This window comes from Chaetura pelagica, unplaced genomic scaffold (genome assembly GCF_000747805.2).
Source record: "Chaetura pelagica isolate M959 unplaced genomic scaffold, ChaPel_1.0 scaffold459, whole genome shotgun sequence".
In the NCBI taxonomy this organism is placed as follows: Eukaryota; Metazoa; Chordata; class Aves; order Apodiformes; family Apodidae; genus Chaetura; species Chaetura pelagica.
In genome coordinates, this window is record NW_009954499.1 from 9,731 (window position 1) to 23,518 (window position 13,788).

Sequence of the window (13,788 nt, forward strand, 5' to 3'; positions counted from 1 at the left end):
CGGCTGCGGGGGGAGGGCAGGTTGGGGAGGGTCCTCCAGGGCCAGGATGTCTATGGGGGCTTCAGCAACGTCCCTGAGGGACTGATCAAGGGCCACGGAAGGGTCGAAGAGCAGAGGGGATGGGGGACACTGCAGCCCATCCCCCACCACGTCCAGGTCCTAGGAGAGAAAACACCGGGAGGGGCTGAGCAGGAGGAGGAATCCACACCCTGAGCCCACAGCATCCCCGAGGCAGCCAGGAGGGGTGGGGAAGGGTCTGACCCTGCTCTCCTTGGAGCAGTCACCCCTCTCCCAGGATGTCACACAAGTCTCTGCCCTGACACGAGGTACTGGAGGAGACAGACCCAGGGTTGCTCCTCTGGCTGCTCCACGGGTAACGTGGCCAGGTTGGGGTTCCCACCCAGCCCTGCTGCATCCCCGGGGGTTGTTCTGGCTTTGGTGGGGGTGTCACAGGGAGGGGGAGGTGGCTGTGACTCAGGGGTGACACTGACACGAGAGAAAACAGCTGCCCCAAAGAGCTGCCCCTGCTCCGGAGTCCTGGGAGCAGAGGTCAGAGCTCCAGGGCACCCCCTTCCTTCCAAAGCACCCCGAGATCCTTCCGGAGCAGGAGACCCTCCCGAAGGACAAGCTGGGAGAGAAACTTTCATTTCTAACCTGGAAAAATCCCCACCTCCCACAAGAGCTGCTCTCAGAGTGGCTCCCGTGGGCAGCAGGGCTGGGACCTGCCCCAGGACCCGCCACGGGCAGGGGAACCTCCCAACCCCCTCCAGCACCAAACTCCTCTTTTTTTAAGAAAAAAACCACCCGATTTGCCCCCAAAAGCAGCACTGAAGAACCTCAGGAGCATCCAAAAACTAAAGCAAGTGATGCCTGGTCCAGAGGAACAAGTGACCACGGTGGGTTTTGGTGTCAAACAGATTTCAGAGGATTTTAACCATGGGGGTTGAACATCCAGCCAGGAGACCAGAATAATCTGGGGATTAAAATCCTCAGGGATCCCTCATGAGAGGGAAAAGTGGGGCAGGGGGAAAAACCAACCAACCTCTTTTCCAAAAGCCCCTGAATAGGGATTTCAAGAACAAAGCCCTTCCAAAGGAGCCCCACTGGTTCTCCCAAACCTTCCACGTTCCTGCCCTGTTTTTCAAGAGGCTCTTCCTCCCCCCCAGAGTAGCAATAAATCTGCATGATCTGGGGCTTTTCCCTTGGTGTCCACAGCCATTCCCCAGGGAGAGCAGCTGGGCTGCACCCCCAGCCCTGAGGGTTTCAGGGGGATTTCATGGCAGGTTGAGAGAACTGAAGGAATCAGGGCAACTTCTGCAGGAAACCATGGCTGGAAGTGCCTGGCTCTGGTTTGGGAGAATGGGTTGGAAGGGACCTTCAAGGTCATCTGGATCCAACCCCCTGCATGGGCAGGGACACCTCCCTCCAGCTCCAGGTTGCCCCATATTAGATCCTTCAACAGTGCCAGGGATGGAGCAGCACCTTGAAGATCATCTGGTGGGATCATCTGGGTGGTCTTGAAGGTCCCTTCCAACCCAAACCATCCCATGAGCTAAAGACCATCTAGATCCCACCCCCTGCATGGGCAGGGACACCTCCCACCAGCCCAGGCTGCTCCAAGCCCCAGCCAACCTGCCCTTCAACACCCCCAGGGATGGGGCAGCCACAGCTTCCCTGGCCCAGGCTCTCCCCACCCTCCCAGCCAACAAGTTCCTCCTCAGCTCCAACCTCCAGCTCCCCACTGCGTTTCAAGCCCTTCCCCCTCACCCCATCCCTCCTGCCCTTGGCCCAAGTCCCTCCCCAGCTTTCCTGGAGCCCCTTCAGGCACTGGAAGCTGCTCTAAGGTCTCCCTGGAGCCTTCTCTTCTCCAGGCTGGACACCCCAACTCTCCCAGCCTGGCTCCAGAGCTGCTCCAGCCCTCCCAGCATCTCCGTAGCCTCCTCTGGACTTTCTCCACATCCTCCTGACGTTGGGGGCTCCAGGAGTGGCCCTATCAGGGACTTACATCACTGAACTCCAGGGGCAGGCTCTCAGTGGGCTGCAGTTCAGCAGCACTCAGGTACAGGTCGGTGGGAGCAGCTTCCAGCTCCTCTGGGCCAGGCAGGACCTGCTCAGGGACGTACATCTGGGGGGGCAGGCGGAGGTGGAGGGGGCAACAGGGCTCCTCAGCCAGGCTGACAGGGACTGGTTTGTTGCAGGGAACTTCCTCAGAGCCCTGGCAGGGTTTAAACAGGGTCTGGTTAGTGTCCTGGCAGATGTCTGGGGAGAGGAGGTCAAGGGAAAACCTGCATGGCAGGATGGGGGTCAGAAACACACACCCCCACACCCCAGAACCCACAAGTGCTCCCCCCTCCTGCAAGCAGCAGCAATCACCCCCACACACACACATTTTTCCCAGGTCAAGGGTCCCAATTTCAGCACCACATCCCAAGGATCCAGTGGGTGATGATGTTTCCACGCTGGAAAACACTCTTTTTGAATCCTTGGGTTTTAAAAGGGCCTAATTTTGAGCAGCTGAGGGAGCTGGGGGTGTCCAGCCTGGAGCAAAGGAGGCTGAGGGGAGACCTCGTGGCTCTGCAACTGCCTGAGAGGAGGCTGGAGCCAGGGGGAGTCGGGCTCTGCTCCCAGGGGACAAGAGGAAACAGCCCCAAATTGCCCAGGGCAGGTTTAGATGGGATATTTGGAACAATTTCTCCATGAGCCCTCATCCCTGGAGGGGTTTCCAAGCCCTGGAGATGGTGCTGAGGGACCACCCTGGCCAGGGCTGGGTTGGACTCCAAAAGGTCTTTTCCAAGCCAAATGATTCCATGGGTCTATGACAACAGCAACAGGCTCCCAGTGGGGGCTGGGAAATGGGGCAGGATCCCAGTAAAGCCCTCACAGACCCTGAGATGGAAGTTATGAAGCTCAGGGCTTTGCCCTTTTGGGCAGAAATTGGTGGCAAAGGAGCCTGCAAAGGCCTGGGCAGCCCAGAGGAGCAGCCCCAGAGCTCCAGAGCCAGGAGGTTTGTTCCAGTATTTCTGTCTTCCTGCTGCATTTTCCTTCCCAAAGGAAAAACCTGTTCCTGCTTGAGGTGTCAATGGGATTTCCTGCCTTTCATCACCAAACAGAAGCTGCTCCTGATCCAGCTGGAGCCTGAAGCTGCAATCCCATCCCCTGTCAGGAGCCCCAGGGAAGGACAGAGGGACCCACCACAGCTGGACAACCAGGAGCTGGGGCCTCAGGAGATTCTGGATGTGGGTCAAGTCCTTCAGGTCAGATCCCTCTATCCCAAACCCACCCAACAGCTGCTTTCCATAGGTGGGAGGTTCCTGCTCTCCATGTCTGGGGGGTTCACACCATGGTTTGCTCTTCACACAGGGTGGTGTGGGAAAGGAAACCCCCCCAGAACTTGCAAACCCACAGGAACTGGCAAAGGGCACCAAGTTTAACCCAATTCCTCAAGCTGCCTGGGTTTGGATTGATCCTTTCCTGCTTCCTCCCCTGCTCTGAGACAGCTGAGAAGGTACCATGGTTGGTGGTGGACTCAGCAGGGGTAGGACTTGATCCTAAAAGTCTTTCCCAACCCCAAGGATTCTATGATGCTGAGTTCCCAGCAGGCTGAATCTGTGCTGGCAGCAACACACCAGAGCCCAGCCTGGAGAAACCAGATTTCCTGAGGGCAGAGGTGGTGAGGAAAGTGCCTCTGGAAGAAGAGCAGAGTGGGGAGGGCAGGTTCTGATCTCCCTGAACGACTCCCAGATCCAGCACCCACTTCATCAGGAGCCAAAAGCTGGGCTGGCCAAGCTGGCAGGAACCACCAGCTCCACCTGGAGCCCAGCTGGGCTGGGGCCCTTTCACACCTTGTCATCCCACAATCCAGCTCCTGAGCAGCAAACAAAGCCCTGGGAGCTTCCTGGGCAGGCAGGGAACAGGGCAGAGCAGGAAACAGAGGAGGCAGGGAGCTGGGCAGGGAGCAGGGCAGGGGGCTGGGCAGGGAGCAGGGAGCTGGGCAGGGGGCTGGGCAGGGAGCAGGGAGCTGGGCAGGGAGCAGATGTTCCCAGCTCAGCGGAGCTAAACCCAAGTAAAACCTTGTTTGTGTCAGTGAAAGTCACTGGCAGCTCAGGCCCAAGGAAACCAGCCCTCGCTTTTTCCACTCCCTGCCCTGCGCCCAACCAGCTGCAAAGGGCTCCAAACCTTGGAGAGGAGCTTATCCTGTCTTTATTTTGGAGTCTATGCTCACCAGAGGGAAACAAAGGCAGCTTCCTGCTCCCGGCGCAGAGCTGGGCTCCAGCCCCTGCCAACCCCAGCAACAAAACAAGAGCAGAAGCTCAAACAAAACCAAGAGCTCAAAGCAAAGCAAACAAAAGCAGGAGCTCATCCTCCCCCTGGCTGCCAGCTCTGCTCTGGGACCAGCCCTGGAGCTTCTCCTGACTCACACCAGCTGCTCACGCAGCTCCCACAGGATCCAAACCTGCTCCTGCCCACGTTCCACCCCATCCCACAGGACAGCCCAGGCAACACTGGATGCCACGTTGGGGTGGGGATCCCCCAGCCCAGAGGAGCAGCCCCAGAGCTCCAGAGCCAGGAGGTTTGTTCCAGTATTTCTGTCTTCCTGCTGCATTTTCCTTCCCAAAGGAAAAACCTGTTCCTGCTTGAGGTGTCAATGGGATTTCCTGCCTTTCATCACCAAACAGAAGCTGCTCCTGATCCAGCTGGAGCCTGAAGCTGCAATCCCATCCCCTGTCAGGAGCCCCAGGGAAGGACAGAGGGACCCACCACAGCTGGACAACCAGGAGCTGGGGCCTCAGGAGATTCTGGATGTGGGTCAAGTCCTTCAGGTCAGATCCCTCTATCCCAAACCCACCCAACAGCTGCTTTCCATAGGTGGGAGGTTCCTGCTCTCCATGTCTGGGGGGTTCACACCATGGTTTCCTCTTCACACAGGGTGGTGTGGGAAAGGAAACCCCCCCAGAACTTGCAAACCCACAGGAACTGGCAAAGGGCACCAAGTTTAACCCAATTCCTCAAGCTGCCTGGGTTTGGATTGATCCTTTCCTGCTTCCTCCCCTGCTCTGAGACAGCTGAGAAGGTACCATGGTTGGTGGTGGACTCAGCAGGGGTAGGACTTGATCCTAAAAGTCTTTCCCAACCCCAAGGATTCTATGATGCTGAGTTCCCAGCAGGCTGAATCTGTGCTGGCAGCAACACACCAGAGCCCAGCCTGGAGAAACCAGATTTCCTGAGGGCAGAGGTGGTGAGGAAAGTGCCTCTGGAAGAAGAGCAGAGTGGGGAGGGCAGGTTCTGATCTCCCTGAACGACTCCCAGATCCAGCACCCACTTCATCAGGAGCCAAAAGCTGGGCTGGCCAAGCTGGCAGGAACCACCAGCTCCACCTGGAGCCCAGCTGGGCTGGGGCCCTTTCACACCTTGTCATCCCACAATCCAGCTCCTGAGCAGCAAACAAAGCCCTGGGAGCTTCCTGGGCAGGCAGGGAACAGGGCAGAGCAGGAAACAGAGGAGGCAGGGAGCTGGGCAGGGAGCAGGGCAGGGGGCTGGGCAGGGAGCAGGGAGCTGGGCAGGGGGCTGGGCAGGGAGCAGATGTTCCCAGCTCAGCGGAGCTAAACCCAAGTAAAACCTTGTTTGTGTCAGTGAAAGTCACTGGCAGCTCAGGCCCAAGGAAACCAGCCCTCGCTTTTTCCACTCCCTGCCCTGCTCCCAACCAGCTGCAAAGGGCTCCAAACCTTGGAGAGGAGCTTATCCTGTCTTTATTTTGGAGTCTATGCTCACCAGAGGGAAACAAAGGCAGCTTCCTGCTCCCGGCGCAGAGCTGGGCTCCAGCCTCTGCCAACCCCAGCAACAAAACAAGAGCAGAAGCTCAAACAAAACCAAGAGCTCAAAGCAAAGCAAACAAAAGCAGGAGCTCATCCTCCCCCTGGCTGCCAGCTCTGCTCTGGGACCAGCCCTGGAGCTTCTCCTGACTCACACCAGCTGCTCACGCAGCTCCCACAGGATCCAAACCTGCTCCTGCCCACGTTCCACCCCATCCCACAGGACAGCCCAGGCAACACTGGATGCCACGTTGGGGTGGGGATCCCCAAGCCAAGGGGGGATCCCACTGCAGATCCTGGCCCTCGAAAAGCTGAGGCTGTTCTGGGAGGTCCAACAGCTCCAGGCTGTTCACACACACGTGTCAACACTTGGGCTGAGCTGACCCAGGGCAGCCCCAAGCAAGGTAGGAACTTCTCCCTCACTCAAGATCTTCCCAAAAATCCCCCAGCACGTGTTCCAGAGCAGCCAGACCCCCACCCCCCTCCCTCCTTTCCTACACAACATCCCTCCCAGCAGGGCTGGTTTTTGTCACTCCCACACGAACTGGCTGTTCCATGGGGATGGGAACACCCAACAGACCGGGAGATGTTTCCTCTGGGCTCCTGCTTGAAACCAACAGCTCCAACAAACCGCTGGCCTTGATTTAGGGCCCAGGAGAAGGAAGGGGGATCAGTCACACTCCAACCCACCAGCAAACAGCCCCAGGCAACAGGGGCAGGTCAAAGGATACGTGTGAGGCAGTGTCTGGTCATGGGGAGGGAAGGGTTGGAGCACCGGACGTCGTCCACAAAGGCCAAACACCTCTGGCTGGAGCGGGTGGTGTGAGCCTGCAGGGCCAAGAGAAAAGCTGGAGACTCACCCAGCTCCACAGCACTGGTGTCCTGCTTCCAAAACATGCCAAGACCCAACTCCCAGCTCCTCCTCCTCCTGGCTCCTCATTAAGTCCTTCAATAAAACCGAAGGCGGGATAACGAGGCAGGACGTGATTCCAGCAGGAAGAGCTTCCACCTCCCAGGAATGTCTCCAAGAATGAGGCTTCTCAGACTCAGCTTTCAACTTCTCAGGAGTCACTTCAGGGAAGGCTTTGAATTTTAAAACGAGTCAAGCTGCACAGAACTTCAAACCCAGCACCACCTGTGGTGCAGAGGAACTGCCTTGGCCTCCCCACGGGTCCGGAAGGGTCTGGGCTCCACCACCCTAAGGAATAGTTTCCACACATTTTCTTTTCAGGGTTGAACTTCAGGCCACCTCAGACTGAGCCCTCCCTTTCCAGAGGGAAAAAGAACCCCCAAGTGCTTCAGCCAATGGAGGGTGCTGGCCAAGACCACACAGAGCTTTAGGTCCTTGCAGAAAGGGTGTTACAGGGGACAATCCAGCAAGGCCAGAGGGTCCTGAGAAGGACCATGAAGGTGATCCAAGGGCTGGAGCAGCTCTGCTCTGGAGCCAGGCTGGGAGAGTTGGGGTGTTCAGCCTGGAGAAGAGAAGGCTCCAAGGAGACCTTAGAGCAGCTTCCAGTGCTTTGGATGAGGGTGTGTAGTGACAGGACAAGGGGGAATGATCTTAAACTGGAAGAGGAGGATTGAAGTTGGACATTAGGAAGAAATTCTTCACCAGGAGGGTAGGAAGGTGCTGGAACAGGTTGTCCAGGAAAGCTGTGGCTGCCCCATCCCTGGGGGTGTCCAAGGGCAGGTTGGATGGGGCCTGGAGCAGCCTGAGCTGGTGGGAGGTGTCCCTGCCCATGCAGGGGGGTTGGATCTAGATGACCTTTAGCTTATGAGATGGTTTGGGTTGGAAGGGACCTTCAAGACCACCCAAATGATCCACTAGATGATCTTCAAGGTGCTGCCCCATCCCTGGCAGTGTTGAAGGGCAGGTTGGATGGGGCCTGGAGCAGCCTGAGCTGGTGGGAGGTGTCCCTGCCCATGCAGGGGGGGTTGAAACCAGACGATCTTCAAGGTCCCTCCCACCCTCAACCACTCCACAACCCCAGCTCCCACGCAGGGATTGGAGAGCAGACACTGAGCTTCCTAGCAAGGCTGTAAACTCCCACGGGAGGCCCTGGTGGAGCTGCTGGACCCACCTGCTGGGCAGCCCCCTCGGTGGCCAGGACCCTGCGCTCCCGCAGCTGCCGGTGCAGAAGCGCCTCCGCGCCGAAGCGCTGCCGGTAGCGCCGCAGGCACTTCAGCCTCTTCAGGTTCTCCCTTTCCTTGGACATCAGCCCCTCTGGGCCCGTCAGGAGGCTGCTGCCTGCAGGAAGAGAAGGGAAGGTCAGCAAACAACACCCACCAGCAGGGTTTTGTGGTGTTATAAGTCCTAAATGAGGCACTGGGGGCTCCAGCAGCTGCTCCAGGACACGGAGCAGCCGGAGCTGCAGGGACCAACAGGGAGGCTGGGGAGGAACTTGGGACAAGAGGACAAGGAGGGGATGGATTAAACCTGGAAGAGGTTTAGGTTGGACATTAGGAAGTAATTCTTGGCTGGGAGGGTGGGGAGACCCTGGGACAGGTTGCCCAGGGAAGCTGTGGCTGCCCCATCCCTGGGGGTGTCCAAGGGCAGGTTGGATGGGGCTTGGAGCAGCCTGGGCTGCTGGGAGGTGTCCCTGCCCATGGGGGGGTTGGATCTAGATGATCTTTAAAGCCCCTTCCAACTCAAACCACCCCATGATTCTATGCTCTTTCAGTTCTACCAGAAGATGACCAAGCAGATTCCACCCCAAAACCCATCCCAACTTCTCCAGGCACACAAGAGGATTTTGAAAACGTCTTTTCAATGTGATTCCTCCTCCCAGGGGAGGAGCAGTTTGTCACATTTCAACTTGCTCCTGGGGTGAGTTCTGGAAGGTTCCAGGAAGCTCTCCCAGCTGTAATTACAGGCTGAGGAGGATCTGCTTTGCTATTACTGGGTTTGCTAAAAAAGAGTTCCACAAAATTGGTATGTACCAAAATTCCAGTTATTTTTACTTGGGCCTGTGGAGCACGAGGCCTTTTTCCAGGATGAGCTATTCCAGGGTCAGGGAAAGAATTCCTTGCACTCCAAGACTTGCAGCCCCTTGGACAACCCAGTTGTGTCTCTGCTCCACTAGGAATTCCTGCCCCTCAGAGGAGGGAGAAGCCCAGAAGTGCCCAGGGAACGTGGTATCAGGGCTGAGGAGGAACATGTCACCCCAGGAGCAACCAACCAAAGCAGCTCCTGCTCATCCAGGCAGGACCTTCCAGACTGATCCCTGGTTTTGTTTATCAAACCCAAGACAGGAAATCCCCTCCAAAAGGAAAAAAAAAACCAAACACCACCAAAAACAACAACAAAAAAAAAGAACTTCTGTCTCAGAATGAAACTTTGTGGCCTCATTTCCTGACAACCCTTCAAGCTCTGAAGAGCAAAGAAATCCAACCACCTCCCTGACCCCAGATGGTCACAGGGCACGAGGAGGCCACAGAAACTCCTTCAGCCTTCTGGGATTTCTCACAGAAGTTGGGAGGAACCTCCTGAGATCATATGGTCCCAACACCCCTAAAGTAAAGCAGGATCCCCCTGGAGCACATGCCACAGGAACTGCATCCAGGTGGGACTTGAAGGTCTCCAGAGAAGGAGGCTCCATCATTTCCTGGGCAGCCTGTCCCAGGATCTGGACACCCTCTCTAGAAAGCTCTCCCTCATGTTCAGAGGGAACTTCCTGTGCTCCAGCTCATCCCCACTGCCCCTTGTCCTGTTGCTGGGCACTCCTGAAAAGAGCCTGACTCCCTCCTCCTGACACCTGCCCCTTGGATACTGAGAGACACTAACAAGGTCTCCCCTCAGCCTCCTCCTCTCCAGGCTGGTCACTCCCAGCTCTCCCAACCTTACCTTCTAAGACAGATGCTCCAATCTCCCAGTGACCCCTGTTGCCCTCCCCTGGACTCTATCCAGCAGTTCCCTGCCTCTTTTGAACTGAGGAGCCTGGAATTGAACACAGTTCTCCAGATGTGGCCTCACTAGGACAGAATAAAGGGGGAGGAGGAACCTCCCTCGACCTACTGGCCACTCTCTTCCTACTGCATCCCAAGATCCCACTGGCCTTGCTGGCCACAAGGACACAACGCTGGCTCCTCCTTAATTTATTGTCCACCAGGACTCCAAGATCCTTCTCAGAGCTGCTTTCCACCCCTAACCCATCCTGATCCATGGGGTTGTTCTGCCAGGACCTTTTGTTAACATCTCATGAGGTTCCTCTCTGCCCAACTCTCCATCCAGCCCAGGTCCTGCTGGATGGAACCACAGCCCTCTGGAGTGTCACCCACCCCTGCCAGCTCTGGATCACCAGCAGACATGCTGAGGACACACTGTCCCCTCACCCACCTCACTGATGGGTCTGTCAACCAAGCCCCGACCCAGCCCTGCCCCATGGGAACCACCCACAAGCCCCCAAACTCAACCCTGCCTCAAGATCTGCTTCCACCAGGGGCAAAATCACAGGGTTTGCTTTTCCAAGGGAGAGCTGTGCAGGGCCTGAGGCCCAGGGGGGGGTGGCAGGGCCAGGACTTGCCCAGGGCCTCGTGCTCGGCCTTGCGGCTGTGCAGGAACCGCCGCTTCTTCTCCTTCAGGAGGTGCTGGAGCCGCTTGAACTGGTCGATGTAGAGGGACTGGAGCCTGATCAGCTTCTCCCTCATGATCAAAGCCACCTCCTCTGCTGTGTAGACACCAGCATGCCTGAAAAACACACCCCACGGGCACAGGGAAGATGTTTCCAAGGGTCGCTCGGGGCTGCTTGTCTCACCAAATGTTCCAGAACCACGGGCTGGGCAGGGTGGGAGCAGGACACTGAGGTTGGGGGTTTTTTGGAGTTCAGAGGCAGAAGAGGAAGAAATTCCTCAATGTGAGGGTGGGGAGAGCCTGGGATAGGTTGCCCAGGGAAGCTGTGGCTGCCCCATCCTTGGAAGTGACCAAGGGCAGGTTGGATGGAGCTTGGAGCAACCTGGGCTGGTGGGAGGTGTCCCTGCCCATGCAGAGGGGTTGGATCTAGATGGATCTAGAACATCCCTCCAACTCAAACCAGTCCATGGTTCTATGAAGAGATCAGAGCCTGCTGCTGAAAGGACCACTCCCCAGTGAGGGGATCACCTTCCAACACCTCCCAGAAGAACCACCAGGCTCAGGGAGCACTCACAGCTCCCCACGACACAGAGTCCAACTGCACCATTAATACTGTCACCTCTACTGGACTCCCTGGTGTCACACTGAGCTCAGGGTGCTCTGCACACCACAGGGGGTTGGAACCAACCACCAGCAACCACCAGCAGGCTCCAACTCACTTGAGAGGATCCTCCTGGTCACTGTCAATGCTGTCAGCCTCACTGTCCGGGTCCCCTCGCCACGTCTGCTCCACGGTGATAGGGTCCTGCTCACCATCACTCCAGCTGTCCTCGTCTGAAAAGAGAGGTCACCCTGAGTGACAGGACACTGCCCCACATCCCTGGGCTCCAGCACAGGGCAGCTGGAGGCCCCAGGAGTTCAGCTCCACAGGCACACGGAGGGGAAGGGGCTCTGCCCCTGGCCAAGAGGGCAACAAAGGGCAATAGAGCTGGGGAAGGGGCTGGAGAACTTCTGAGGAGCAGCTGAGGGAGCTGGGGGTGGAGAAAGGGAGGCTGAGGGGAGACATTCTCAGCCTCTGCAACTCCCTGAAAGGAGGCTGGAGTGAGGAGGAGGAGTCATCTCTTCTCCCAGACAACAGAACAAGAGGAAATGGCCTCAAGCTGGGCCAGGGAAGGGTCAGGCTGGATCTTGGGAACAGTTTCTTTCCTGAACCAGGCCCTGGAACAGGCTGCCCAGGGCAGTGCTGGAGTCACCACCCTTGGAGGGGTTCAAAAAACAGGCAGATGTGGCACTTGGAGGACATGGATTAGTGGCATGATGGGCTTGGGATGATTCAGTGATGTCTCAGCACTCCACACTAAATCATGGACTGGTTTGGGTTGGATGGGACCTTAAAGACCATCTAGATCCAACCCCTGCATGGGCAGGGACACCTCCCACCAGCCCAGGCTGCTCCAAGCCCCATCCAACCTGCCCTTCAACATCCCCAGGGATGGGGCAGCCACAACTTCCCTGGGCAACCTGGCCCAGGGTCTCCCAACCCTCACAGCCAAGAATTTCCTCCTCATCCTCCATCTCCCCTCTTCTAGTTTTAATCCATCCCCCTCATCCTCTCACTACCCACCCTGGTCCCAAGTCCCTCCCCAGCTTTCCTGGAGCCCCTTCAGGCACTGGAAGCTGCTCTAAGGTCTCCTTAGAACCTTCTCCTCTCAACCCCAGCTCTCCTAGCCTGTCTCCAGAGCTGCTCCAGCCCTAGGATCATCTCCATGGTTCCTCTGGACTCGCCCCATGTTTTCTCTTCCCAGTTTTCCTGCCCTTCCTCACCCAGGATCCTGCTGGCTTCGCTGCGGCTGCTCTCCAGGGCTTGGGAACCCAATTCTGTCTTGGCATAAGAGCTAAGCTGGCAGAGCAGGGTCTCACTCACAGGCCCAGGGTTGGGTTTCTTCACCTGGGCCTGCAGCGCGTTCCTGCGGGCGTGTTCGGTGCAGAACGAGGCCCTGGGGGGAGAAAGACACACTGGTCACAGCCCCAAACCCAGCCCAACCCACCAGGGACACAGGGAGGAATGTTCCCTGGCAGCTGGGACACACACACTGCTCCCCCAAGAGGGAACTGCTGCCTGCAGGGCCAGCCAGCGAGCCAGGGGGGGGGTTGTGGACCACCCAGTGCCCCTGAGGTGTCACCTCTGGCTGAGATGTCACCTCTGGCTGAGATGTCACCTCTGGCTGAGATGTCACCTCTGGCAGCCACAGGGAGCAGCAGCTGGGAGAGAAAAGAGCTTCTTGTCCTGAGGACACCAAGGAGAGCTCTGCTGCTGCCCCCCAAAATCTGAGCTCTGCTGCTCCCCCAGGCTCCCTTTCCATGCCACCCCACGTTGGTTGGAGCCTTTTCATGGCAGAGGGGCCAAGGGCAGAGCCCAAACCTCCAGTGTCCACATCCCCAGACCCTCTGAGAACAAAAAGGGGGATTGATGCTCCCCTAAGATAAACCTGCCATGCTCCCTGGGTGTCAGCAACTGTCCCAGGTCCTCCCACCCATCAGTTTATCATTGCATCGAGGAGCAGAACCAGGTCATGGACTCCACGTAGTAACACATGGACAGAGTTTCTGTGCTGAGGATGAACCAGGAGCACAGAGGGACAAGCTGAGGGGAGGGACCTGGATCACTGCAGCCACCTTCTGATGGCAGATGGCAGCAACCCCACGGGGACTGCACAGCCTCCCAACACCCTCCGAGGCTTTTTACAGCTTCAAAATGCTCCAGAAACAGGGAACTGCCTGTCTGGGACAACACCAAGTACAGCAGCTGGAGCAGAAGGACCTTCTCCTGCCTGTTTCAGCTCCCCAGGGCAGAGAACTGGAGAAGCAGGAGGAGGACTCACCCATCCTTCTTCTCAGGCTTGGGGGCAGCGTTGGGGCACCTCCTCCCGTTCTTGGTGGAGACGTAGCTGCACTGCTTGAAGGGGGCACTCCTGTCCTCCAGGATGTGCTTGATGCAGAACTCCTGGCCCTCCAGGCGGGGCTGGGAGCAGGGCCTGTGGCTGAAGGCACAAGCCAGAGGCTCCTGCGGCCTCGGCACCGGCGTCAGGCGCCCCCGGCTGGAGGGCAACACGTGGATCCGGATCCTGTTCATCCCCAAACCTGCCGGGGGAACACGAACCGGCTCCCAGGAACGACCCAAACCCCCCAGGAACAAGCAAGGGCAGCCGAATAAACCTCCTTGCGTGTCCCACCCCCCCGGGGACAGAGCAAGTCGCTCCCGTGGGTTTGGTTTTTAGTTCCCAGGAAACTCCTGGCGCTGTAATGAGGCCCTTTCTGCACCAAAACCTGAGCGACCCAGCGGGGACACCCGGGGGGCACCGGGAGCGCTGAGGGGCAGCCCGGGGGGCTCCCGTGGGGTTGGGGGGG

The 13,788-nt window shown here is 57.8% G+C and overlaps 1 protein-coding gene across 1 annotated transcript; it reads right to left on the reverse strand.

Moving 5' to 3' along the window:
• Positions 1-18: 18 nt before the first annotated feature.
• Positions 19-13,513, reverse strand: KANSL2 (KAT8 regulatory NSL complex subunit 2; the record flags this gene model as incomplete). Its single annotated transcript, XM_010004628.1, has 8 exons — positions 13,263-13,513; positions 12,205-12,377; positions 11,100-11,214; positions 10,330-10,497; positions 7,892-8,054; positions 6,542-6,638; positions 2,006-2,259; positions 19-159 (listed from the first exon to the last, which is right to left on the reverse strand). Coding segments are annotated over exons 1-8 (1,362 nt in total), but the record flags the coding sequence as incomplete, so codon positions are not given.
• Between the last annotated feature and the right edge of the window lie 275 nt (positions 13,514-13,788).